At 39.5% G+C, this 27,995-nt stretch overlaps 2 protein-coding genes across 5 annotated transcripts; one reads left to right on the forward strand and one right to left on the reverse strand.

The window, feature by feature from the left end:
* Positions 1-223: 223 nt before the first annotated feature.
* On the reverse strand, positions 224-3,276 carry marveld3 (MARVEL domain containing 3). The gene is made up of 4 exons (XM_069174079.1): positions 3,196-3,276; positions 2,519-2,781; positions 2,242-2,339; positions 224-1,556 (listed from the first exon to the last, which is right to left on the reverse strand). Exons 2-4 carry the CDS (start codon positions 2,773-2,775, stop codon positions 946-948), a joined length of 966 nt encoding a protein of 321 aa, XP_069030180.1. The 5' UTR covers positions 2,776-2,781; positions 3,196-3,276; the 3' UTR covers positions 224-945.
* Positions 3,277-4,799: 1,523 nt separating this feature from the next.
* On the forward strand, positions 4,800-27,361 carry usp10 (ubiquitin specific peptidase 10). Of its 4 annotated transcripts, none has more exons than XM_069173768.1 (15): positions 4,800-5,046; positions 11,066-11,134; positions 11,578-11,623; positions 12,035-12,094; positions 13,835-15,073; positions 17,998-18,089; positions 19,056-19,165; positions 19,254-19,312; positions 19,395-19,498; positions 19,914-20,013; positions 20,480-20,660; positions 21,687-21,852; positions 22,625-22,769; positions 23,564-23,629; positions 24,174-27,361. In XM_069173768.1, the coding sequence occupies exons 1-15, from the start codon at positions 5,026-5,028 to the stop codon at positions 24,359-24,361; spliced, it is 2,646 nt and encodes an 881-aa protein (XP_069029869.1). In that variant the 5' UTR covers positions 4,800-5,025; the 3' UTR covers positions 24,362-27,361. The 4 variants fall into 4 exon arrangements, with proteins under 4 accessions (XP_069029869.1, XP_069029871.1, XP_069029872.1 ...); XM_069173770.1 differs by having other exon boundaries at positions 13,838-15,073; XM_069173771.1 differs by lacking the exon at positions 12,035-12,094.
* The last annotated feature ends 634 nt before the right edge of the window (positions 27,362-27,995 follow it).

The raw sequence follows: 27,995 nt of genomic DNA on the forward strand, positions 1-27,995 counted from the left end.
TTGTTTCAATGTTATTTTTTTTTCTTGCAACTGATATTGGATCAAAGTCAGGAACAAAGTCTGACTCTTTTTCATACATTTCAAGTTCAGTCTAAACAAGTTTAAGTTACTGTAGCTCACTGAAGAAGCCGTCACAAGTTCTGCTCAGGAATGCAGTGGATATTTTTAGGCTTTTATCAGTTTCAAAGTATGCAGATGAAGACAAAAAAAATAAATCCCAAGTCATTAGACAAAGTTAAACCATGTTAAAAGCAACTTTCTTTTGATGCAAAAAAGACAGCTGACGGTTAATGTATTTTCCTTTTTAGAGACATTTAGTTTCATGAAGTCAACACCGTCAAATCCAAACCCCTTTTAGTATTGAGATTAAACTCTCAGGATTAGCAATCAACATCTAAAGGGGGCACATGAAGATATCTCTGGTTGAGTCCTGTGGGGACTGTAGCTGGGTGATCATATCAGACAGTCTCATCCTGAAAGTGACGGGCAAAGGCTGACATTATTTGTTGCAAGTTGGATATTTTTTTTTGCCTTAAACCGACTCCTACAAAAAAAAATAAAAATCAAGAGATATTATCCAGGTGCTTTTGTGTCATTTAAACTCTTCCTCTATCTGCTTTTTAATTTCCAGGTTTTTTTTTTCCAGCACAAACGTAATAAAAAATTACTATTAAAAAATAAACAATGTACCATTTCAGGACTTTATTATAACTCCAAATTCATCAAAAACGTAACAGACGAAGTAAACAGGTTTGTAAGAGTTAAAAGTGGTAGGAATTTATAAATGATTAAAAAAATACAAATAAAAACACTATCAAAGCATAGAAAATGGATAAAAATCTATGCACAGGTCACATTAAAAAGTGTGAATACAAAACTTTTTCTTGTCAAAGGGATTTCTACTGAAGTCCCACTTTTGTTCAAATATGTTCGAGAAAATCCATCTTAAAAATGATTGTCCTCGTTTGTCCTTTGCTTCTTTAGCTCTTGCACTGACCTGAAAGCTCTGACGGCCAACACTGCACCAAAGATGAAAACAAACACTCCCAGCACCCCAAACAGTCCTCCTGCGATATCTGTACCATGCAACTGGCACTCAAAGCCCTTGTGCCCTTTGCTCTTGTACATCTGCTCTCTCTCTGTACAGATGGGATTGTTGTAGGTTTCCTGCAGTTTAATAAAGTAGAAGGCCAGTGCTGGGATGTAACCCAGGCCTATCAGGAAATTCAACAGAGCTTCCACCAGCAGCACAAGGGGCCAACGGAAAGGGACTCTGAAAATCCCCAGGGCCAGCATGGCACAGGCGTAGATCATTAAAACCCCACCACAGGCCATGGTGAAGATGTATGGTGGCCGCTTAAGCTGATGGAACAGCTGGTCTAGCTCCTTCACCCTGTCTGCATCGGCTCCAGTGAAAGCATTCGCTCCACCAAAGTGATAATAGTAGATCCCACCGAGGCTGGCCAGGTCACGGTAACCTCCATTGTTGCTGTATGGCACTCCGGCACAGATTATGATAAGAAGATTCACAAACAGCTCCATAATCTGGCAGAGACCTGCAGGATAAACACGTTATTCACATGAATGTATAGCAACATGAAGCAGTGAGACAAAAGATGATGCAAAGAATCAGGGTGAAATTTACATCTTTATAGCAAAAATGCCAGCTGATCACAGTTTCTGATTAGTGGAAATACTTTAAAAAATAAATAAATATATATATATATATATATATATATATATATATATATATAAAAATAAAACAATAAACTGTTATAGTTTACAAACTAAATATCTGTGGATTTTAGACTTTTGCCTGGACATCTGATGAAAACCAAACCGAGGGAAAAGTCTGATGGGTGTTTTCTATGGTTTTCTTACATTTTATATACAAAATGATTAATCACTTAATAGAGAAAACAATCAGCAGATTATTTGTTAAAGAATACATTTGTGCAACCTCACATGTAGATAAACAGTAAAAAAATCCCTGTTTTTGTTCCAATTCAGCACTTAAAAAAAAAGCACATATTGTCATGGTGTATTATCACATTGAGGCAAAGTTTGACTGTTTACACTCTCAGCTTTTCAATTACTGTGCACTGTTAATCTGCACCTAAAAATGTTATTACATTATTAAAATATATTTAAGGTGAATCTTAATAAATTCAAGAAATTGTGAACTATGACAAGTACACGTTTAATAGTTCACGGAAGAAGTTGAAAAATAAATATACTTGCCTCTATAGGTTAAGAGGTATCTGAAATTGTAAAGAGCTGGTTTGTGTTGTTGCTCATAATACTCCCTTTCAGAGTGATACGTTGAAGTCTCTCTGGACCTATGAAGACAACATCATTGTTTTCAGTGGGATAAAATTAAATATGTCTTCAAAGTGTGTAATTTCCATACAAATATAAAGAAAAACGTCGCATAACAGTGCCAAAGGTGGTCCTCGGTCTGTGTGGAAGACATAACAGTGAGTGCAGGGGTGTTTATAGAAACTACATGATCTCTCACAGTCTCGAGGGCCCTTCATTGTCGTGGTCTCTGTAGGCAGGTGACTCAGTGTGAGAGGCAGTTGTCATGTCCCTCTGTCTGCTTTCTTTGGCCCTCCTGTCACCAGCAGAGCCTCTCTCATCCACATCTCTTGGCTTTTGGTGGCGGCCTTGGTTATCATCCCGTGAGTGGTGCCCACTGTGTGAATAGTGCTTATCCCTGCTCTTGTAATCTGCATACGCGTCTCTCCTTGAATGGGGTCTTCCCCTCTCTGGCATCTTTCTCTGTCGACAGGAGAAGATTATGGACATGAATCTTATTACGGACTCTGATAAATAAAGTGATTGTATCTCTGTACAAGTGGAGATACAAGCCACTGAACACAGTAAAGCGGCATGGAGGATTATTTAATAAAGATTAACGGCTGGGTGATATAATGAACTAGTAGAGCCAAAGGTGGTATGAAATAGGAGTTTGATTTAAGTTAAAACGAATATTGCAAATTATATGACCTTATTTCAACATGGGGGCCCATAACATAGCCTATTTTTTTTAAGTGCCTCATTGTTCGTAGAAACACACCTGTCTTCCTATAGTTGCAAAGTTGATTCCTGAATAGATGTCTCTATGTTTTTATGTAGCCTATACCAGCGAAATGTTTGTAGGCGCAAACATAACATACAATTATGGTTTCCTACCTTTGAATTCTGTATTCAGCGTTGTCTTGCTTTCGTTTACGCCGAGAAAATGACAATCCACCTTTCCCAGCTTCCTGTTTGAGATTTTCTTTTTCACTCACCTGTTTCGCCACGCCCACTGCCCGTGGAATTTCTCTCGAGTTGGCTTTAGTTTTGGATGCAGTTAATATGGTGTAATATTGTATTTTATTATATTTATAATGCAAGTATTGTGTTATATAGACTTGTGTTTATGACTGAATTGAATTAGATAGCATTTTGTTCAGTGTTCAGTTTGATAAAAACAAAAAAATAATAATGTAGGTGCTTGCAGCTTCACCTATACGATTCATTAAAAACTGGATAAAGTAATTATTTTATTTGAAACAATTGTTTTTAATCTCCTCAACTTTAAAAAGCCTAAATTTGAGTTTAAATCCCCAACCAGGACGAGGGCAGAAAGGCGCACGCGGTCACGCTTCCATCAAAAGCGCGTGGTATTAGTCCGCGACATTAGTTTCAGCATTTCCGCCGAATCATAGATACATTTCAATATAAATGTCACCAACAACATGTGACTGTTCTTGTGGTCATGCCGAGTTCTACACCTTTTATTTACACGGGGCAGATACTGCTACATGGAGCTGTATTCACGCAAGTCATGAAGAAGATATAATATTCATTTTAAAGAAAGCCGATTATCTATCTGGCTGTGATTAGCTCAAACACCAATCCACTGAGAGTATAAATGTCCCCCCACTTTCTTCAAAGTTAACGTTACTTTAAGAACCTATCAATGAATGATCAGCGATCATAATTATCCCTGACTGAGTGGAGCTAAACTGAATGAAGCAGATTAACTCCCATCCTTTGAATTGCCCTTGCAGCATTGTGGCATAGCAGGTAACTGGCCCATAGTGTCAGGACTGCATGGGCCCCACAAGCTTTGGGTTCCACTGACTTAAGCTGATCTAATTTTTGTTTGTTTGTAAATATGTCCATTTAATTAAGAACATGTCAATGGCTACAAAAAGTCAGTTGAAACATTCAGGTTCAGCTTTTTACCCAATCTTAAAGCCATGTCTTCAGGAAGGGACACCGTGTCAAACTGTGATTATTTTATGTTTATAAAAAAAAAAGTTAAATTAAATAATGTGATTAATCAAACTCCCACATAACAAATCCCACAGCTTCACAGTTGCTGTGCTCATTGTGTGAAAGTGAAGCCCTAAATAGCCTATAATGTGATAATAACCGTAGGTACGTTGATAGGTGTTGTCACTAGGTACATGAACTCAAACACAACACCCGAGTACAAGTTCAAAGCACTTCTGCTTTTGATACTTTTAGTACATTTTGCTGCTAAACACTTAAATAATTTTACTTATATAAAGTTTTAAATGCACGTCTCTTACAGTGCGTTAATAATACTTTACTTAAATAAAATACCTGAATACTTCTTCCATCCTCGTGTGCATCACGAGTGTGTGTGGGGGGGGGAAACGATCGTCGGTTCGAGGTGAAGACTTTTATTGTGAAGTCCTCGAACCAAACACCACCGGAAGTGTTTGCCGTCGCTCCTCGAGCTCACGCTGCCACAACCGCGCGCTGGTTTTGGCTAGCAGGCGAGGAAGATGCTAGACGGAAATGGCGGTGACGGCGAGGCGAGCAGCATGAAGTGCTGATACATTTGCATGGATCAAAAAACTATCGACTGCCAGGACAACGTTGGGCAAAAATGACAATGACGTGGAAGTAGAAGACCTTTTGTAGCTGTCATTACAAACCTATAACACCTTCCCGGGAGAGTTTTCATCTTGTCAGCGGAGGAGAGATATTCTCACCGGGAGCATGGCTTCTTACAGCAACCAGGTAGCTAAGCTAGTCGGCTAACATTAGCCCGCAAAAACAACTCCTGCTGAACGCGTTGAAACTTGTTATTTGTGGACTTTTATAAACGCGCCTCGTTCGCACAGCACGTCGACCAAAACTCGCACTACGCCGTAGTGGCGTTTTTGGTCCGTTGCGTGCTGTTATTTAAACACATCTGGCTTGTCGTGTCATTGAAAATCTTTTAAGTACTAAAAAAAAAAAAAAAAAAGTGCTTGCTAATGCCCCCCTAAGCCCCGTTGATACACCACCAAGCATGGTGACGCTAGCTAACAGGCCCCAGGTCTCCCTCCATTCAAATGAGCACAAACGATGCCGTGCTGCAGCTCCTTCACACCGTGACAGCCGCTTTACACACACACAGAGGAAAAAAAAACCAAACACCGAAGCGTCCTTCATTTAATGTCCGGGCCGCATTAGCGTGAGATCCCGCACGTGTCACGTGTTATTTCTGAAGGGAAAAGTGGCTGAAAACTGCTGCGTTTTGTTGCACATCGGCCCACCTGCTCTCAGGCCTTTTCTTTTTTTTTTTTTTTTTCCCTTCTTCTCCCGACACCAGATTTTCCACAACTGGTAAAAAAATAACAGCAAAAAAAAATAAATAATAATAATAATAAAAAAAAATGTTAGTTTCGCTCCGACTCGCTTTGTAGCACGTTTTTTTTTTTTTTTGCATGTGACAATTTGCCGTTTTGTGCGCGAGTCGTAAGATACTTTCTTGCGCGAGCTGTTAGCGCGCTAGCAGCTTTGCACAGGTGGTGTGTGCTCTTTTTTTTTAAATTTATTTATTTTTTTATTTTTTTACACTTTGCAGTTAGTCCGCTAGCTGGTTAGCTAAATACAAATGCGACAGCGTGGGCCTTCGTTGATAGCGAATATTGATTTGACACGGACACGACTAGTAGCGGGATTGAGCTCGCGCACTGCCGCGCGTGTTGTTACGCAGCCAGTGACCAGGAGACGTGACTGAGATTGAAGAGTAACAACGTGAGTTTGGAGTCATTTCTGTGGAAGCTAAGCTGTCATGTGGGGGGTGGAGGGAGGAGGAGGGGGGGGGGGGGGGGGGAGAGAAGGCCCATTTTGAGGTCTGGCTATCCAATGCAGAGAGACCATGCCAGGTCTGAAGTTTTTTTAATTTATTTTTTTTTTGCTATCTGACTGAATTTAAGTTTTACTTGAGACAAAAATCCACATAATAAAATAAATAAATAAAAATTAAAAAAAAAAAAAAAACTCTCTAAAATGGAATTATTTGCACTATCGAGATAAACTTGTGGAGGACAGTCAAATAAAGGGAACATGGCTAACGAGGTTAGGAAGGAAAACCTCACTGAAATCTTAATTCTGCAATGCTTTCACACTTCTTCCTGGACTCCCAAGCTGAGCGTTTCTATTGGCTCACTATCCAGCTGAGTGAAAGCCTGGCTCAGCATTTTTCATACAAAGAATATTTATCCTTTCAAATGAATGCTCATGTCTGCTATTTTACCATGATGGGGGGGCAATTCTAGTTAGATTCTTTTTAAATGTCTTTGGTGAATAGCGTAGCATAGAAAGGGCTGTAAAATGGTCTCAAGCCTTGACAGACAGGGGTCCTCCCCTGAATGTTGCCCAGCGGGGTTGGACCACTGTCAACTATTTAGATTGGTCTGGTTTTTTGTTTGTTACAAAAACTCGGTTTGATGTCACACTGAATGATAGTTTTCCCGTCATGCCGATTTACTCAGAGAAATGACGAGCATGTAGGTGAGCCCAGTTAAAAAGAAGAGATGATAGGTTAGCTGAATCCAAAAGAACGAAGTTAATAAAACAGGTAGAGCAGCCCCAAAAAAAATCACAGGCAGAACAAAACATAACGGCAGCAAAAGGGATTTCACTCTTCTGAGTGGAAACTTAGCAAACAGATCATTCTGGAAACGCTGCTCTCTATCTGCAACTACAGATACAATTTTGCTGAAGATTAATCATTATCTACCAAGTGAGACACCTAAAAGGAGTATGTCACTTATTTTATTTTGGCTAATTAGTAAAGCCGCTCCAATTGTGAGAGCCTACTGGATAAAGGATTTTGGTGATTTTTCTTTTGTTTGTTATTTTAAAAAATAAAAAAATTGGGAGATTAGGTGCCGTTACCTCCAAGAGATATGCAGTAAATAATTTAGGCAACCGTTTAGTCCGTAATTCAGAATACTATTGCAGGGTCTATTGAATAAAAATAATCCTTAAAATATGCCATGTAGCTAATAACCGCCATTTTTTAGAAATGGGTTGTTCTCCCAACAATGTTTAAAAACACAGTAAGGAACCATACTTAACATTTAGGTGACATTTCCTTCTGTTTGAACACCGCAAGCGTGGTTTAACTATCTAAACTCATCAACTTGTCGCTGATTGGAAGACTTTTGTAACTTTAAACTGTTTTTGCAACATCACTGTTTTTGTAATGTCTCCTTTGAGATCCCTCAAAGAATCCTCACCACCCGTCTTGGGGAAACAGTACGCATAAACAAATCGGAGTCATCCATGTTGCACAACCTTTTCTGCTAAGACATGCTAAATGCATTCGCAAATACATTGGATTGCCAACACATTTGGTGCAGACATTAAAAATCTCCAAAGTATGAATCCTGATATCTTGTTTGCTCCCGATTTTCTTTTTCTTTCTTTTTTTCACACATCAACAAAACTCTGACGTGAATTCCAGCAGCCTCGGCTGTTTAAAAAAAAAAAAAAATGCTAATGTTACCTTGAACACGTCACACTGAAGTGCACAGCACAATGTGATGGCTGCAACTAAAGATTATTTTCATGATCAAGTAGTCTATACAAAGTTTTCTTAATTAATCATCTCCTGTAAAAGTTTGCACAACACTGATTACACCACTTATATCAATGAGAGCACTAGACGGTTACAAATGTTGGTGGTTTAACATAATATCACACGTATAGCAGATTGTTTTGTTGGGCTGTGGCAGCTCATTGCTTTTTGTAGTTGATGGGGAATAGTTGAGGTTTGATTACAGAGGGAACAGCAGAAACTGCTTTACCCACTCAATCTAACTGCTATGTAACTGCTAATCGTCCACGGGATCATTAATATCAGGCGCAGGGGGGAGAAATTGTCATTCCAGTATCACTCTTTTTTTCTTCCAAGTCCAACAGGCATCATAATGTTCAGATAACTAAAAAGTAAACGGTGATGGTTTTATGGTTTACTGCCTGATCAGTAACTGATATTACCTGTCTTCCAGGCAAATACATGGAAATGACTCCTTTCTACGATTGTCATTCTACTTCACACCAATATGCAGACAAAGGCATTCATTGAAAACTAGTCTGGCCGTATTTGTCCTGGCGCTGCAGCATTTTCATGCCAAGTTGTCCGTTAATAACTCTGCTGACCAGTTTAAGAGAACAAGCACAGAAGTGCTGGTTCGATACCCTGGTATGGTTACAGCACATGCATTGTTAAAGCAGCATCTGTTTTTGGGGGCCGTCAGTAAAATTTCAAAGGCCATTATTTTAAAAACACTTCAGAGTTTTCTAGTTAACTGTTAGTATTTCTAAATGCCACCCAGGTTTGTATCGTGTGATAGTGATGCAGCTAAAAAGATTATTGCTTGTCTATCACTTTTACGTCTGTACATTTTGCTATATGTGGATATAATATAAGCCACCTTTGTGTAAATCTAAAGTCAGTTTTAGGGGTTTCTTGTGTATTTGGGATTGACAGCAAGTTTTTATTTTTAATTTTTTTTTTTTAATTTTTTTTTTTTACAAATGGCTCATATCTGTAGATAACATCAGTTCCAGCTGAAAAGTCTCAGACAAATAAGTGTCAATGATGATGTAGACACTCGATCATCCTGTTCTGCATTGTCATGCTTGAAATCCGTAAGGCATAGTGTCACTAAAAGTCAAGTCACCGTGATAAAGTATACATATCACATTGTGATACTACTCAAGGCCCTTGTTCCAGGCCCTTTTCTCTAGGCCTGTTGGGTGTGCGTGTCAGCGCGCACATGTGTGTGGTGTCGTCATGAAACTGTGCTGAAATCATACAGATGGCTAATTTGTTGTAATCCACAGTCCAAACCAACAGCAAGGGAAGCTTAGCATGGTACGTGTGGCACGCCTGCAGAAAGAGGCAAAGGGACATTCTTTCTGTTGTAATTGTATTAGCCATCCCGAGGCTGTTGGATTACGGCTGGCTGTTTGTCGCTTGTACTGCCATTTCAGCAATGTGGGCCCTCGCGTGGGGCCTCGTTTGCAAAGAGTTACATATGCTTGAGCTGCACTTTCTTTTCTCTGTGCCTACCCTTTCACGTTCCACTGTTTATTGCACTGAGAGGATTAACGGCATGGCTAGCGAGTTCATTTCACCTTTTCTCGGTGGCTTTGTTTTCTGTGCACATGTGGCCACTTGGTTGTCACAGTGTGGCGCTTCCTCTGAAGCTTTAAGGGTCATAGGTCAGCGTCGAAACGAAACCACACTTGATGGTATGGAAAATTAATTGATAGCTATTATATCTTGGAACGACAGAAGAAAAAAAAACAATGTAGGCTTCTGGCTAAATACCATGAGCAACTGAAGAGGAGGGAAGAGAGATTTAGTATCCTGCTATTCAGTGATCTTATTAAGTTGTAAATCTTCCTCCCTGTCCAACTGTTGATTACAGTGCCAATGCCTATTTATTAGCACATTGGTACTCTAATAATAAAATTGTGCACACAGATTCATCTGAGTACAAAGGGAGTTCTGTTTGGTCAAGTGTCAGGATGTCTTTTGGGTTAACCCAAAGGATACAACTGTTTAAAAAATGTCCAAAAGGCAGAATTATTTAGTGTGTAATCATATAAGACAAAAGCAGCAAATCATAACATTTGAGATGCTTAAACTAATTCATATTTGCCACTTTTGTTTTAAAGTGACTCAAACAATGATTCCAATATCAAAAGTAGCAAATTATTTATGAAATGCAACAAATAGGTTTTTACATAATGTACTGGATGACTTAACATGTGAATTGTGTTAAAATTGTATATCTTAGTTTGTGATACTGCAGCAGAATAAGTGGTTATCTTGGTTAAAGGCAGGCTGTCCCCACTTTAAAGCAGCAAGAAACTGACACACATTGTAGTTCCCCTGTAGGAAATATGTCCGGTGAAAGTTAAACCAGAGTAGTCAGGTCACCTCAGTGGTCACTGTTGAGGAACAGATATCTCATGATGCGTCTCTGAGAAATGAAGCACTGTTTAGTGTGCAGTCAGCCACCCATGCTGTTATCTTAAGTGATTCATCATTTAATTATTGACTATTTTCTGCTCCAGATTTTTCACCTTACATGAGGAGCTCTAGTTGGCAGAGGCTGTCTGAATCCATGTAGTTTTTAATCTCACTAGCACGCAAGTCAAATGCCTCTGTCATTTTAAGAGGCTCAAACCACATTCTTGGTTTAATTCTGTCAAAAGTCCATAAAGTTACAACAGTATATACACCTGCTTTGGCTTTTTTTTTTTTTTAGGATGAGGGTGTTTTGTATTAACCTGTGTTCACAACTTTACTGAGAACAAACAGTCCCTGGTATCAAATCACAGCTGTTTGAGTTCATGGTTTATGTATAACACTGCGTGACTCATCACTTCATGCTGTGCTCTACCTTTGCACAAGCTAGCAGCATTGCAGTAGTGGCTGGGTGATGACAGACCTTTGTAAGAGCCCTAGTAGCTGGATATCAAATGACGGCACCTTTTGAATGGGTTCCAGTTATGAGGTGGAAAGACCTGTCCTTCACAGTGCATTATTGACTGTTGATGGTAAATGCTGATGCACTAACGATCAAGTTTAGAGAGTCCTCCTTCTTTTGGTCTGTCAGGCCATTCAAGAGCAGTTTCCTAATTTGGAATTAAGAGTCATGTCAGGAAAAACAAGTTTGAGAAAAGTGCATGTCCTGCATTGTCACTATTTTCAATTAATGGTTGTATTGATTTCTTCCCACAGTACATCTTTGGGGAATTCAGCCCTGATGAGATCAATCAGTTTTTCGTGACGCCACGATGTTACGTTGAGGTAAGGAGATGCATTAGAAAGAAAAAAATACTACTAGTTGTCTTTACGTTGATAAATCATTGTTAAATGGGAGACCAGTGAAGTTCATTTCAAAATGAACTTCACTGGTCAGCAAGATATTTTGACTGGCAAAATATTTGAACTACATTTCCCTTGAACTCTGTTGTTTCCAAACACTACTCCTGATACTTTATTCATGAATTTAGGCTTCAGGTTGCCAAAACATGTTATGACAAAGTCACCACCATTAAGTGAAAATGACAGAACGATTATTGCGTATTGTAATTCTTCTTTGGGTTATAATGGTCCCCCGTTATGAAGCTTGGTTATTTTAAACATTGGTATTCGATCCTCTGCCAGTCCTTCATCTCGTCTCAAAAATATGGTTGAATTGTTAAATATTTGAAATGTTTCTTCAACTCGTAATTTTGTTTTCTCTACAGCTTCCTCCGTTCAATGACAAAGTCCCGTGCGTCAGTCAGTCTTCTGGTATGTACTTGTCACACACACACACACACACACACACACACACACACTAGATTGCTAGATTAGGTACTTTTTTTTCTCTCTTAAAAATGTATTGGCATCAAAATACCCTGCGCTATCTCAGGAGATGGTTTTTCTCTTGACATCAAGTAGTTTTCCAAAGCAGGTCTTTGAAATGTAAGATTGAAGCTCAGGCTTAGCTTACCTGAGTCTCCTGGCAGGAAGATGCTTTTCACGTGCTTATTTTTTACACATATTTGTGCATACAGTATTTATTGTTTGGAATTAATTCATCACTTTAAGAATACCATTTTCATTCTTTAAATTTTGGGCCACCAAATTAAAAAATGTTGTAGCAGCCACCTTTCTTTGCACATGACATTTGCCTTACCTTGATTTGTATTGATTATTTAGGAAGTTACTGCACTCCTGCTGTACCTTATATTATGGAGTCTATGGGACTGCAGGTTTGCGGTGAGTTGAGGAGTCTGACACCCTGTGGCTTGACTCGCTGTTGTACGTTTGCTGTAAAAACTGAAAATCCAGGTTTCAAAAACTGGTGGCTTTCTAAACTTTGCGCCTGTATTCTTTCTCTTGCCTGTTGGTAAAATCTGTAGAGCTTTGCATGCTCAAGATACTCTTTAAGTATCTTATCTTCTCTTGCATTTAATGCATTTTCACTACTGCAGGGATCCAAATTGAATTAAGATCGGATTGACTTGTCAAATGATTAACAATCACAGCTTATTTATTACTAAGGGCATAGTGATGGTTTCATGTGGTTGCTAACATGTGTGTACATATTTATCCTTACATTTTGAAGGTTTTACTGGTGAATGCATTTTACAGTAATGTAACACTAACAGAATATCCTCTCGTCCCAGTAGAGGAAGTAACTGCTGTTTTAACTCCTGCAGTACATCAGGGTTTACAGTTTAGGGGACCAATCAGCTGTCAGGATGAAAGTCACTTGAATGATTTTTCTGATTTGCACTTACTAATGTTTCCTGTTTATTCACCTTTGCACTTCGCGCCTCTCACTGCATAATAATTTACTATTTAAGCTGCCATGCAACACATTTGAACTAAACATTAAAGTATTTGTTTTGTGATAATGACATGATTTACTTGTTTTAAATTGTTCTATATTGCTATAGAGTTAGTTCCACTTTAAAATGCTGTCAGAAGTACTGCGTTTTCAAGACATTCTGGATATTAAAACCGTACCGATGTGTGGTCCTTTAGGAAAGAGCCATCATCCCTTTAATCTCTCATTATTAATTAGTTAAAGCTACATAAGCCGATCTGTGTTGAGTGACTTCAGAGATATTTTTATCGTATATGGTTTGAACAAATCCCCTGTGCCTTTTTACTCTCTGTCTATCATCCTTACAGGTTATATCAGGAAGGACCTGGTCTCAGCATTATTTCTAAAGACAAATCAAACACATCTTACAATAAACCTTTTCAACACTACTAAATACAAACTCAGTGAGGGATAGTACATGTTGAAGGTTTTTCTTTTGTGACAGTTGAGCACCAAACAGCAGAAAGAGGTTGACTACTAATATTGTACATTTATTTTTGTTTTAGCTGGATTAGGAACAAAATATACAAACTGTCCTGCTTTTTCAAAAGGAAAACCAAAATCTGATTTTATTAATCATAGCCTCCAGTGATTCTCATTTAGTTTTTATTCAGAATTTTGATTGACACAGTTTTATCAGGATGCTCAAAAAAATCAGGGCACTTAACACATTTTTCAGAACCACATGCATATCACAGCTTTCCAAGTTTGACCATTTGGTGATCTGCTGCTACTTGTTAGAAAATGAAAATCACTATCACAATATGACGTAGAATATGTTGCCCGAAGACAGTAATGTCCTCTCCAGGCCTAACTGTGAATGTTGAATCACCCCGCTTTTGGGATTCACATGAGCCCAGAAGGAATGCGGTTTTAGGATAGACACAACAGTAGTCGACAAAAATAGGTCCAGCGGAATTTCTTTTCTTTTTGTTGCTATGTCTGATCCTGTCAGAGAGCTCCCACGACCCCCTTTAGTGATGGCTTTCTTGTTCAGAAATAAAGATTTTATATCAAATTCTGCTGCAGGGAGAAAAATATAAGCGTCTGTTTTTTGTAAATAGGCTTTTAGGCTGTATCTAAAGACAGTGCTCTGTATTTCTAATTGATTGAAATGTTATCTACAGCAGAAGACTATCAGCGCATTGAGTTTGGTGTTGACGAGGTGATGGAGTCCAAGGCTATTGGGGTGAACGATCCTTTGTATAAGGTGTCGAGCACCCTCAACCCACAGGCTCCGGAGTTCATCCTGGGCTGCCAGTCGGCCCAGAAAGCTCAACAGACAGCTCCTCCAGAAGCTGATGTGCCTGACGGAGCCCACTTCGACTCAATGGATGGACCTGACTCGGAGGCCTCAGCCCTGGACAACCACCAGGCCTGCCAGGACATGGACGGACTCCCTGGCAGCCTGGGACAGCGAGAGCGAAAGAAAAAGAAAAAGCGACCGCCGGGGTACTACAACTACCTGGACCCGTCGACTGGCAACAGCAACAGCAGCGCCGGTTCAGCTGATGGAACGCCTGTGACAGCACTGGTGAACGGACATGCACTCGGTGGCCCTCACCACAGTACCGAGGATGTGGACAGTAAGGCATTGTCAGGGGCTGAACTTTCCACCCCTGGACCTGTCTCCATGGCAACGTCAACAGCTGCTGTGACAGCAGCCAAGTTTGCCCCCACATCCACTGCCAATCAGAGGACTTGTGATAGCCCTGATGACTCTTCTTTGGACTTAACAAGTGGAACTGCCTCTTTATCAGATGGCAACAATGCAACTTCCTCCTCTTCATCGTCCTCTCAAAGCAGAGGAATGACAGAGGGGCCGAGGACTGCAGATCAGCAGCCTGATCATTTGGCTCCACGGAGCCCTGAACTTTCTGTTACTGTACACAGCCCCCGCTCCAAATCACCTCTTCCTCCTTCAGCTGCTGTGGCCACCCCCTCTCTCATTACTTCCATTACGACTACTGAACTTGAAGGAAGGGAAGTAGGAGACAGTGGGGTGGCCAATGGGGTAGCAGAGCCTAAAACTCCTGTCAGTGCCGATGGACACAAAGAAGACTGTGAGAGTGGGGACCAGGCTCAGCCGGTCAGCCCAGACCCTGCTGCCCAGCCAGTAGTGACAGAGCAGGCGCATTCGCCTGCAATTCCAGCTGCACCTACTGCCAATCTTCCCAAATCCTGGGCTAGCCTCTTTCACAACTCCAAGCCTCTGCCCGGGGGCCCTCAGGCCTTTGTGGAGGTAAAGAATGTTGTGGAGGTCGTGTCTCCCTCCCTCGCTATGCCAGAGCAGCCTGAGAAAGTGGGGGAGGTAAAAGAAGGCCCTGTCCACGTATCAGAGGATCCCATGGCCCCTAAACTTGCAGGTATTATTTTTTAAATGTTAACTAGCATAGCCTTTTATGTCGTCTCCAGTTAAAGTGTTTTGCTGCAAGAGACATGTCGACTGCTCCTAAATTCACTCTCCTCCACGTGGTGGCGATGTTGAGATAATTGTACTGTGCCTGCTCCTGTTGCTAAGTGAGCATAAGCTTTTAAACACTTGATGTTCAGGAAGAGTACGATTGATGACTGAGAAAATGTCCTAATCATTTGCTAATTATCCCAAATTCATTATGTATTGAGTCTGAACTGCACAGATTGCTCAGTAACACCTTCCCTCAAATAGAGGTTAGAGGTCTGTTACACTCATGTTCAAGACATGAACACTAGATGGAGTACTACATCCAAAATAGCTGTCAAAAATGAAGTCACATTTGTGTAACCCACTTTATCTCGTTGCAGCATTATAAGTAGACCAGGAATGCCTTGCAGTGCTCACACCATCTTAAAACAGGTGGATGATTTCGGTCTCTCAGGTCTTTCATCTTTCATGTTGCAGATGTGTGTTCCTCTGGACTATAGATCTAATAGTTCTCTTCAAATGTGCATTGGGTGCAATTTTATATTTTAGGTTGTTGGTAGGTGGTTATTGGACTGTTATTTTGGGTCATTATTTCAGTTTAGATACATTTAAATATGATGGAGTTTGCATTTGTTAATAAGCCAAACAGCTGCAAATTGGACTGAATTTGGCCACTGTTAAACAAAAGAAAAAGATGATGCCTTGTGAATACCCTGTTTTTGTTTCATATGGACATGTTCACTTGACACAAACCAAAAATGTGCTTTCTAAAGTAGAGTTTTCAGAGTTGTAGCTTCAACCTTCACAAAACAGCATCTTTTTTCTTTTCTTTTTTTCTTTTCTTTTTTTTTTTGCTAAAAAAGGAGAAAATAACTTCTTCAAATGTCTCATTGATCAAGTCAGGCTGGAAAACAAACAATTGTGGTTTGGCTTAATGTTGAGAAGGATCATTTGGAGTGAACACACAAACAACCACCACAACAAAGTGTGATGGGAGCTTTTATTTAACAACTTGTAGACAGATGCAAGATAGCAAATTTTGTGTTGTGTATTTTGTTGTGCCAAATCTGAAATGTTTTTTTGTTTTTTTTCTATTCAAGTAGACTTTAATAAGCAGGATGTCAGTTTTGTCTATTTGGATGAAGCTGATTATACTGTGTGTACATCCACATGTTTGGGTTGTTGTACAACTGTTGTCTCAGAGGGGTTTGGAGACTCACCAGAGACCTCATTTATTTGTCCACCCAGACACTGGATTGAGTTCCACTTTGAACACAATCCCGTTGAGTTAAAAACACACATTTGTCTCAAATAGGAGGTACCCGGCACATATCGTGTGTAACTTGAGATGCAAAGGTTCAATTTTACAGCAACAATGTTTTTACTTTTGAGATGGAAATTTTAAGTTCGGCATGCGAAAGAACCAGAAAACCTTGTGGATGTATTTTTATCTGCAGAACATGGTTTTCATAGCTTGACAGACATCGGTTCAGACCACATGTTTTAAAACACTCCAACCACTGGAATTACATACAAGTCAAAGTAGCCGTTGGTTATGTTGACTTTCTCAACTTAATTGTTATTTCTGTGGGATAATGGTGTGACATAGCAAGAACACTATAGACTGATGGATAATGCGATTACAGGCAGATGGAAATTTATCCCCACTGTTGATTACTCTGCATTTTAGTTCCAAAACAATTTGATTTGAATGTGTTTATTTGATGGTGCTTTGTCTGTATTAGCTCCATTGGAACTCGAAAGAGATAGACTTACTTGGAATTACGCCAGCGTGGAGCCACAGACTTTCAGTTCGTACAGTTTATATCACTGATGGATTGAAATGGAGCAGCAAAAAAGAAATCAGTGAACTTGTAAACTTGCCTCAGCAATGAAAAGTTACTTTGATATTTTCACACCTGTGTGCGTAGCGCAGTTCACAGATGTGTAAAATTACAAACACAGACCATAAGCAGCTATATAGTCATTTACTAAACAATGAATTGACCACAAGTGTTGTATGTTTGTGTAAAGTAATACACACAGAAATAAGTTTGTAAACTAGCTGCTCTCCTTCATGTTACTCAGGCTGGATTTCCCTGCACAGATTATAGTATCAGTATTTTGCACCTTTCTCCTACCAGAGAAGTGAGTCAGTATGATCCACTGTCAGTCTTTGATTTAAATCATTTTTTTCTGCCTTGCTTCAAAACCTCATTTCTTGAGGATATATTAAATAACACAGTTTCACAAAAAGTGAAGCACTGGTGCAATAAATGGGTTATAATTAACAGTCCTACATACGTTTACACAAGAGAAATGGGTCAGTTTAAAATGATAGAAGCTCTATAGAGCGCTTTGGCTTCTTCTAATTATGCAGTGGATACTGTTTTTTTGTGTTTTTTTTAAAGCAGTAGTAAAATTATTAACTTAAGTCCATGTTATGAAAGTACAGGGGAAACGAAGCACACGCTTCAGCATATTCATAATTTATTTGGTATTTATATGGTCTGATTTGTATTTGTCATTGTTCTCGTAGTCGCAGCGAAATTAATGATGTTTTTTTAATTCATAAATCATTTGTGTAAAAGTCCGTCCACGTTACCATGGGAGCTGTGTTGTAAATGACTGTCTCCCTTCCTAGGCGTGGTACAACATGTTCTTGTTCTTATTCAGACAGTCTCTTGTGCTCTTATCACAAGAGGCAGCAATGGAAGAAGGAACATTTTTGATAAAATGAAAATGTACTTGTGATTCAGGGGTGATTTAATGTTTAGCACTATATTACTCTGACTGAAAGTATTCAGTCATAGTTATGCTTTCATTGTTTGTTGCAGTTGTACAAGGCTACTTGTTTACAAATATTGTGTTTGTTTGAATCCCCAGAACTTATTGAGAATGTGAAGTTGATACATAAACCAGTGTCTTTGCAGCCGAGAGGACTGATCAACAAGGGAAACTGGTGCTATATCAACGCTGTATCCTTTCGCAACTTTTTGCTGCACCAGCTTCTTTTAGTCCTTCATTTACATGGTTGGCTGCGGATAAGATGGCTTACTTATATATTAGTAATATGTCAAATGAAACAAAGGAGAAATGCTGTCACATTTCCAGGGAATTGTGTTTTAAAAATACTGTGTGAATATTTTTTTTCTCCTGTGACTTTCTTAGAAGCGAGTTTCAGCTGTGTCAGGGGAATTCCTAGAAAGCTCAGAACATGTTAATAGGTTAGGGTTCATATTTTTTATGGGTGCTTTCTGGAAATGAATGAAAACTTCACAGCTTTGGTTCATTCAAGACATTTCAATTTTTTAGAGTTACAAAATCCTCCTTTCCAATGCCAGTACCGACTTAACTCTACATGCTTTAAAAAAATTATTATTCTTATTATTTTTTAATGCTTCCGCTGGACAAAATTGTAGATCGTATCTGTGAATTTTAAGATATCACCATCAAGGTTTTTAAGCGAGCTGAGCCGATCCTAAAATGTGAAGTGAAAACACTACAGACCAGATTGGTCACAGAGTCGTCACAATCCCTGCGTGCAACGCGTCATGCTGTCATGTTGCACAAAAACTGCCATTGTTATATAGCCAGGCCACCAAAGTGACCATAATTCTGTTTTCATTCATTCATTGGACTACTGCATTAATGGTAACCCACAAAACCATGCTGTGGTGTCTGGTTGCTGACGAAAAGGATTCACTAAGTGTGTGTGTTGCACTGAGAGTGACTTCATGTTGTCGCACTGAGGGAGAATTGTTTCCAGTGAAAAGCGAAAGTTATCAAAGTCGAGCAAATACTGGCAGTGGAAAAGGTACTAAGATGACCACCTGGAGTTTCCCTACATTAGAACTTACTCCTCCACTAATATCAAAGTTAGAAACAGCGTAGCAAATAGTTGTTCCTACATGCTGTTTTCATCCCTGACTCTGAGCACTCAGACCCTACAGGCCCTGATTGCATGCCCGCCCATGTATCACCTGATGAAGTCCATTCCTCTGCATAATGAAACGCAGAGATCCTGCACCTCCACACCCATGATGGACAACTTGTAAGTAACATTTCTGCAGGTTGACATCGAATTTGTGAAATGTGTTGTGGTCAGAAACATGACTGCTGTGTTTCTTTGTGTCTGGCAGTGTAAGGCTGGTGAATGAGTTTAACAATATGCCTGTGCCATCAAAACCCAAACAACAAGGTAAGATGATAGACGGCGTGACAAAAGACACTTGGTAACACTTTCTGTCAGCATCACTGATGTTGTGTAAATGTGTCCACAGCCGTTGGTGAGAAGGTCATAAAAGACATTCGGCCTGGAGTACCTTTTGAACCAACTTACATTTATAGACTGCTCACACTCATCAAGTCAAGTCTTTCTGAGAAGGTAAGTTGTGCTGCCTCTGCATACATTACATATTCACTGCAGAGCAATGCGTCAGGGTGTTTTTGTAATGTCCACACATTGAATGCTCTTCCTCGGGAACAGACTGCGTCAGGAGTCTTGTTTTTGTTTAAACACATTTTTCAGTTCAGAATTTGACAACTTGTCTGAATATAAGAATTGAATGTGTTACACATGCTGACTCCGTGGAGGAAACTATCGAAATGAGATAGTCATCTTTTGATATCTAATGAGACTCCCGCTCATCCAGTCTCACTGTACACACTTTCCAGTCCGTCTACCTCAGTCAATGAATGTTTGCACATTCCTGTGTGCACACCAGCGTTTTTATTTGACAGAAGACATATTCCTGTTCGAGTGTATTAATTGTGCCGGTGTCCTTATCCTCTGCTCTCAGGGTCGACAAGAGGATGCGGAGGAGTATCTTGGCTTCACACTCAATGGATTGCACGAGGAGATGCTGGCTTTGAAAAAACTAATCTCGCCTCAGGAAGAGAGTAAGCAGCTTTTACCACTTACCTGTTAATACCATATCAGAAGGCCGATAAGGTGTTTGTAGATAAGTCTACTGCCTAATTGGATTCATTGTTTGCATATTGTTGCCCTTCTCTGTTTTAAATTGCCTCTGTTGTCGGGTTTGTGAAGTTTTTATGTTACTTGTTGGTTTTTAATTAAATAAAAAAGAAGTAATTATGAAATGGCATAATAATGTGACTGTATTCCTGAAGGTTCTTATAAAGAAAAATTCCAGAATGACATATACTACTACTACTACTACTACTAATAATAATAATAATATTATCGTCTAATTGTCCCAGAATCTATAGAGTAAAGTGATAGTTAGTTCCTGCAACTTTTAAACTTAACACGACTTCAGGAGAGGAGTTAATTTAACTTTCCTCATGTCTCTTTGAAGTATTTAGATTTGCCTCTGAAGCCTGTATTTTTTTTTTTTTTTAACAGAATCTCCTACACCCAACGGACCAGAGTCACAGCCTGGTGTGGAGGAGGATGTTGCTGATAAGGAGGAGGAAGGTAGTGAGGATGAGTGGGAGCAAGTGGGTCCCCGAAACAAGACTTCTATCACTCGCCAAGCTGACTTTGTTCGCACACCCATCACTGATATCTTTGGTGGACACATCAGGTACGTTGACAGAGAGGTCGAGATGAGGTGATGTGGAAATAATGAATTCTGTCAACAGAAAATATTTCTCATGAAGTTTTACAACACGGGAGTATCTTCTGTTGGTTTTAGCTTCCATCCACAGTTAAAACACCAACCACGGGTAAAACAAAGTTCAGCTTCAGCTGTGCATCCTGGGCTTGTTATGCTGCTCTGGACTTGAGGTTTTTGACCTCCGTTTCTGTTGGCGTCACAAAGTGGTCTGCCACCTCCAGTTTTACGTTATTTCTCCAACAAGCACGTATAGTCCTTCATAACAACAGCCTGCTGTGGGTCAGAAGTCACGACAGCAAAACGTGGGGCCCCCATCCACAAACAAAGGTCTTAACTTTCAGACAAATTGGAAAGTTAAAGACCTGTGGGGCTGCAGACTGCCTAAATAATATGTTGTATGAGGTTCTGGTCTGGCACAGTCCTGGTGTACGCTGGTTACACTGTTTTAAAGGATTATTTTCTCAGAAATGGTTGCGCCCGGAGAAATGAAATACAGGAGTGTATGTTTAGAGAGAGTGGTGTGTGTGTGTACCCACTGAGCTTGGATATAACCCATGGACCTTTTTTTTTTTTTTTTAAACACTAGTCACACTAATTGGTTTGAGTTGAGAAATCTTTCAACAATTATTTGAAAATAATTTAAAGTGTTTTAGCATCTATCATGATGCGGGGTGTTTTTCCTTGTAAATCTTCAGGCTGAGTTTGGAACAACACGGTCAGTTATCTGCAATCATCCATTGTCAGCTGGGAGGTCTTGAAGTGCTATAGATGAAACTATTTTTTTAATGCAAAAGGGAATACCGTGAAGTGGTCACGGATTGTCATATTATGATCATATTTGCAGCCAAGTACCTTGTGGGGGGAAAAAAAAAAGGTTATGCAAGTACTGAGAGCTATTTTATTCACACCACTTGATCGGTCCATGCCTCCATGTCTCTTACTATCTTCAAAAAGAAAAAAAAAGATTCTAACGGTCTGTTGTTTGTTTCTCAGATCGGTGGTGTATCAACAAAACTCTAAAGAGTCGGCCACTCTGCAGCCTTTCTTTACCCTGCAGCTGGACATCCAGTCCGAGAAGATCCGTACAGTCCAGGAGGCTCTAGAAACCTTGGTGGCTCGAGAGTCGGTCCAGGGCTACACTTCTAAAACCAAGCAAGAGGTAAACACAACGTGCACTTTCAGGAGGCGGTTTACTTAAGATCAGTGATGCACATTATCAAATTACTAACTCATAAATACACTGTATTTGTTATATTTGTGCTCTTGACACAATTCTTCAGTGAGTTTATTTATTGGCAAAAAAATATGTATATATAAAGTGCATAACGATGTTTGTGATTTGTGTAATAAATCGTTGCACTACTTACAGTTTACCACACATGGAGAGTAATGTTGCTCACCCATTGAGAAATACATGCATCTTTATTGAATTGTCTTCACAAATATGGCGAGTGTTGCCTTGGGCCTCAGTACAGACCTCACAAATACTGAAGAAAATACCAAACTGTTCGAAAACTGCAGTCTTTGAACATTAAGGTGAAACAACGAGTGCAGGGAACATCTGCACTACATCTGTATTATTGACATCTTTGTAGTTAGTTTTTTTTTAATTAATAGATAAACCTACCATTTTGTTTTATTTTTTTCCATTTTAAATACAGTTCCCTTTGGTCCACAGCTTGACTTGTCTATAGTGCTTTTATAATGCGATTTATGAGTCATAGCTTTGAAGGGCTCTTGTGTTTCCAACAAAATGTTACCTCTTGATTTGTTCGTTCCTGTTCTGTTTAGAAGAAATTCATTTGGTTTTAAGTTTCCAATAAACTTATGTGAGTCTTTAAAGTGGTAAACCCTTTTCTTTGATATTTTGTTACCATCACAGTATTTTCTCTGACTACATGTCTTCCTCATCGTTATGTCCTCGCTTTCAGATCGAGATAAGTCGGAGGGTAACTCTGGAAGAGCTGCCCCCCGTGCTGGTGCTGCATCTCAAGAGATTTGTTTTTGAGAAGACTGGAGGCTGCCAGAAACTGACGAAGAATATTGATTACCCCGTTGACCTGGAAATCAGCAAAGGTATGCTCCCAGTCATACCACTGAAAACCGGTTGAAGTGTTTTTCCAAAGTTGCTGTCACCCGTTAACGACACCCAGAGAGCTCTAGCCCCGATAACGTGATCAAATAACTTCTTAGTTTTTACCGTGGATAATTTATTCCACGAGTTGGCCAATAAAAATACATGTGTCTGTACCCCGGGCAAAACATGGCTCCCCAGAGGATCCTTTTTTATTTGCTCATGTTGATTTACAAAAAGACAAATCAGAGATTTGTTTTTAATAGGAATGACTTATCTGCTCAGCTCGGGAGTGGCGCATGAATCTGGTGCAACATTACATTCAGATTGGATCAGATTACACAATCATTGTCAGGCGTAGCTAAAGTAAGATAGCTGAAGACAAGAAGTTCCGAATGAATCAGAACAGTGCTACAGTGAACTTTGCAATCCCCATGTGTTTATTCACTATTATGTGCAAATACTGACTCTGAAATGAAGTTCAGTTTTTAGATGCCTATTATATTGTGGATTCAAATTTTGAAATGTTGTTTCATAAAGTAAAATGGTCGTATGGAGGTTGCTGCTGCAGTTTTTCAACATAAACCACTTAAATTGCTACTTTTGTTCTTCCTCATTTGATAAAAGCTTTTTATATAATCTATCAAACAATATTTCAATTGAGTCTCGAGCTCTGTTTAACGATTTACTCAAGCTTGGCATGGTGAAACACAGTCTGTATTTCATTTGAGTTTATTCAGTGGTTTGGAACATCTTGTTCGAATCAGCGAATTTCATAACCAAACTTTCCTTTCAGATCTCTTGTCCTCTGGAGTGCGAAGCAAAGTTGTGAAAGGCCAAAGAACTTACAGGCTCTTTGCAGGTGTGTTTGTGTTTCATTGTTTATGTGCACATTAATTGCATCTGCTGCAGAGGGTTGTGATAGTTCTATGTTTTTGTAATATATTGTCAATTCACCGTGATGTGCATTGTGTTATTATTATATTATGGTAATTATGATCAACTTTGATGTTTGGATCGAGTTCCTTTACATCTATCTACATCCCATACCATGATGAATATATATACTATAATAAATTATTTTAGTTACACCACACTACATGGTGTCAATACTAAACACTATAAATAGATAAACAACTATAAATATATATATATATGTGTGTGTGTGTGTGTGTGTATATATATGTATAACATAAAATATAATTAATTCTAAAGACATGTAATACTTAAGACTTATATAGACATATATATAAAAAATATATATATGTATATGTGTATATGGACTAGTCACTGTTCACACTACATTGTTCAACTTTGAAGTCATGGAATAGTAAAAACCTTTAAATATATAATTCCACATTTCTGTAATGTCTCACCCCCTCCCCCTTGTCTCTCAACTTTACCAGTTGTCTATCACCATGGAAACAGCGCGACAGGCGGTCATTACACCACGGATGTCTTCCACATTGGTCTTAACGGCTGGCTGCGCATTGACGACCAGGCAGTGAAGGTCATCAACCAGTACCAGGTGGTGAAGCAGACTGCAGAGCGCACCGCCTACCTGCTGTACTACCGCCGCGTCGACCTGCTGTAGACACACACACGCACGCGCACACACACACACACACACACACACACACACACACACACACACATGCACGCACGCACGCACACACACACACACACACACACACATATCCCAACATACACGCACACATCCCAACATACACGCAAGAAAACCTAATATATTCACAAACACAGACCACACATGCTCAAAATGCACTCATTGACAGTACAGTACATCTCAACATGACACGAACACACACCAAACTAATGAACAGGAACACTGCCCAACTTGTTCTCTTGCAAGATTTTTCCTCTTCTTCCCTCCTGTCCCCGCTTTCCTGAGAACCAGCTTTTCCAACACCTTTTTCCTCGTCTCCTTTTTCATTTCCGAAGAAGAGAAGCAAGCTGCATTCACAAAGATTTCCCTGTGACTGCTCTCTCTTCTCTGTGCACCACTGCTGTTTTTTTTTTTTTGTTTTTTTTTCTTCCTTTTTTGTTTTACTTCTAAAGCAGCAAGAAAGGACTGTTGAATAGACAGAGGTGGGGTTGGGGTCACAGGTTAGGACCTGACGCTCACCTCTGACTGAGCCTACACCTTGGCTCAGATGGCGAACAGTGGACTCACTCACACAGGAAGAACTGTCGACCACAGGCTGCAAGTGGACTGCTGGGGTAATTCTCTTGTTCAAATGACCTTTTTTAAGGAAATGACCTAGAAATATCAGTATTTGCCTTTTAGTAAAAGGGAACTGTTGGCCTCATGAATTTGCAGCAGTTTAAAAGCCTGATATCTGCCCTCGTGCATTGAAAAGGCCCAGCACCAGCATTATCATGAGTCTCTCCCCCCAAGGCCAGATTGTTTTCTTCTCTGCCTCCACCAACTCCTCCTTCATTTTCTCACTTTTACGATGCTTTGAAGTCTAGGTACAACTTGAGCCATCAAAAACAGGAAAAAAAAAAAGGACTAGGGGAACATTAAATGGGAACTGAACAGCTTCCTTGTTTTGAGAGATCCTTGTTATGGTATTTGGGTTTAGATTTAGAACGACTATCTAAAAAATATTAATGCGCTTTAGAATTAATAACAAACAAGCTTCTGTGCACAAAGTATAAACTGATTGATGATTACAGTATGACAGGCAAATGCATATTTTACAAATATCTAGATTCAAATGGGGAAAAAAAAAAAATCATTTGAAGAGATCTAGCTGACTGAAAACTTTTTTGAGTAATTAAGGACTGTGCCGATTTTTAGAGTCAGTTCTTGCACTGTCAAAGTGGCAACCAATCAGGACCGAATCCACTGCAACCCTGCCCTTGTTTACTTTGTACATTTCCTTCTCTAGCCATTCTTCTTTTCTTTTTGTTGTTTATTGTCTAAAGGTTCCACCTGTGTATTGGTGGGTTATCAGTGTAGTTTTGAGCCACACCAACCCTCTTACCCCCCAACTCAGCAGAAAGCGGGGGCTGCCTTAGGTTCAACGTGTGATGTTTTTCCACTCCGTGTTCGAGTGTATCCCTGATCAGGCGGCAACTCCAAGTCTAATGTCTGTGACGAGTTAAGGGAATGTACCCGACACCTGTATTTACTCTTTTGTGGCTCAACGTTTCCTCCCAGTCGAGGGAAACAGAGTTGAGGGGAAGTGGGACTACACCTGTGCTAAGCTCTGCATGAAGACCCCGGACATGCGCACAAAAGGAGATAGTGTTTGCTTTTGTTGAAAATATTGATTTTTGGAAAATTCATTGATTTTGTTTTCTTTCTTTTTTTGAGTTACTAAAAGATGTCTTTTTTTTTTTTCTTCTTTTTTTTTTTTTTTTTTTTTCTTCTTTTTGTCATTGATCATTTATTGGATGTCCTAATGCTCTCGCTCCCTTCAGAAAAAATATGCTTGCATTTGAATTCGTGTTTGAAAAGAAATTACACAGGCTTAAGCACAACAACAAATAAAATTGAACTAGTTCTTTGCTTGATATTTATTTCCTTTTTGTCATTTTTTTCTTTTAATTTTGTATTGTTTTTTTTTTTTTTTTTTTTTTTTCTTTTTTTTTTTTTTTTTTTTTTTTTAACTCAAAACTCATTGAATAACAACAGCCAATGTCAGACTGTCAGTATTAACACTTCAGCTCAAGTATATAGGTAAACCTTTTATCTAAAAATTTCTCCTGGCTGTCTCATCCAGACTTCAGTTTCTCACACAAACCTTTCTATTGAAGTCCACAGGTGAGTTTTACTGCGCGAGATCAAAGAATCGTTCCTCTATTTTAAGAGCAGTACGTGGATTTAAGTTCATTTAACGTGCGTCTCTTGTTTGTAAGTTCACAAAGCCTGATTAGTTCAGTCTTTCAAGTTGAAATTGAATTTAAGTAACATTTAGCAAAATTCTACATTGAATTATTCCGTGCATTATTTTTGGCCAACATTATGTGGTGCATCGTGTCGATTGACTTTTCTTGGGGTTTCAAAGTCAGAAACCTTTTCCCAGGTAAACCAAAGGACAACATTAAATGGGCCCTTCTGCCTTCCATTCAATTTAAATCCTGACTTTATTTTGCCTTTTCCATCCGAGGTCTTGTTGCCATGTCTCATCACAATCCACGGCTCATCGCACACAGGAAATGGCATGCTGTTTAGACAGTTGATACATCTTATAACTTTCACTATAGTTCAGTTGTGCTGCTGGCTTTGTAGTCATTTCTGCACAAATTGTGACATTGTTGGATTTGCATATTTTCTTTCCCCTTTTCAAGAATGTTTGGAAGTTGGGACTTTGAAACGGACACTTTGAGCTTTCTGTTGTACAGTTTTATCTCAGTGTCTGATGGCTGGTCAGGAAGTGTGCTGGTGAAATGCTTCAATAATGTCTTTTCAGTATGTGCTCCTAACACTATTGTCTGCTGGGAATTGTTGGGATACTGACCCACAAACAAAATCTATACTGTCTGTTAATTTCAAGCCTCCAGCATTCTATTTTGTTTATTGTTCAAATAAAGGATTGTGCAAAAAGCAGTTTGCTAATCAAGTGCAGTCCGAAGACTACCTTGCTTCCTTCTAATACACTGACACCACGTAGTGAAAACCTCGGCAGCCTCTCCGCAGTGGACTGGCCTGCAGAACAATGTGCACAATGTACCAAAACAACAGAATCATCCCCAGAGTCTTGGGTCTACCACACATTTGAATTGGTCTCTCGTTCCTGTATGTCAACATACATACGTGTAGTATGTTATATCTCCCTCTGCTGTGGTCTAGCTAGTTGCCACGCTGCTCTTCTCGGTCCGTGGCTGGGCTCGCCTCAGTTTGGTTTAATGGGAAGCAGACCCATCATTGAAAAATTTGCCATGTAAGGTTTTTCTGCCCATTTCGTAGAACTCCTTACTATTTATTCCCTTCTTACTATAGCTCGGCCATCCACTGAAATGTGGCTTTGCTCTAAAACTTAAAAATCAAGCGCAATATTTGTCTTGTTGATGTCATACGGCAGCTACGAGTTCTCCTTTTCTTTACAGGGCTAAAACCTAAAGAGAAAATGACACGTTGGGGACACCTACTGATAGACCACCTATACTCACAAATGTCTCTTCCAGCCACAGCAATGATGGTGGAAGTATGTACGCTAGCCTGCTCATCCCCACAGGCCTTTTTTTTTTTTTTTTTAAGG

This window comes from Embiotoca jacksoni, unplaced genomic scaffold, assembly GCF_022577435.1.
Source record: "Embiotoca jacksoni isolate LCO1_2020_lvr unplaced genomic scaffold, fEmbJac1.0.p SCAF_6, whole genome shotgun sequence".
NCBI lineage: Eukaryota > Metazoa > Chordata > Actinopteri > Embiotocidae > Embiotoca > Embiotoca jacksoni.

What these genes read in the sequence shown, in the direction of transcription:
- usp10 (XM_069173768.1), top strand. Translation starts at nt 5,026, where the DNA reads ATGGCTTCTTACAGCAACCAG. An exon ending in TATGGGACTGCAGGTTTGCG is followed by an intron (nt 12,095 to 13,834) that starts GTGAGTTGAGGA and finishes TGTTATCTACAG; the next exon opens with CAGAAGACTATCAGCGCATT. An exon ending in CATGGCCCCTAAACTTGCAG is followed by an intron (nt 15,074 to 17,997) that starts GTATTATTTTTT and finishes TTGAATCCCCAG; the next exon opens with AACTTATTGAGAATGTGAAG.
- marveld3 (XM_069174079.1), bottom strand. Translation starts at nt 2,775, where the DNA reads ATGCCAGAGAGGGGAAGACCCCATTCAAGGAGAGACGCGTATGCAGAT. An exon ending in AATGAAGGGCCCTCGAGACT is followed by an intron (nt 2,340 to 2,518) that starts GTGAGAGATCAT and finishes TTGTCTTCATAG; the next exon opens with GTCCAGAGAGACTTCAACGT. An exon ending in ATACCTCTTAACCTATAGAG is followed by an intron (nt 1,557 to 2,241) that starts GCAAGTATATTT and finishes TTTATCCTGCAG; the next exon opens with GTCTCTGCCAGATTATGGAG.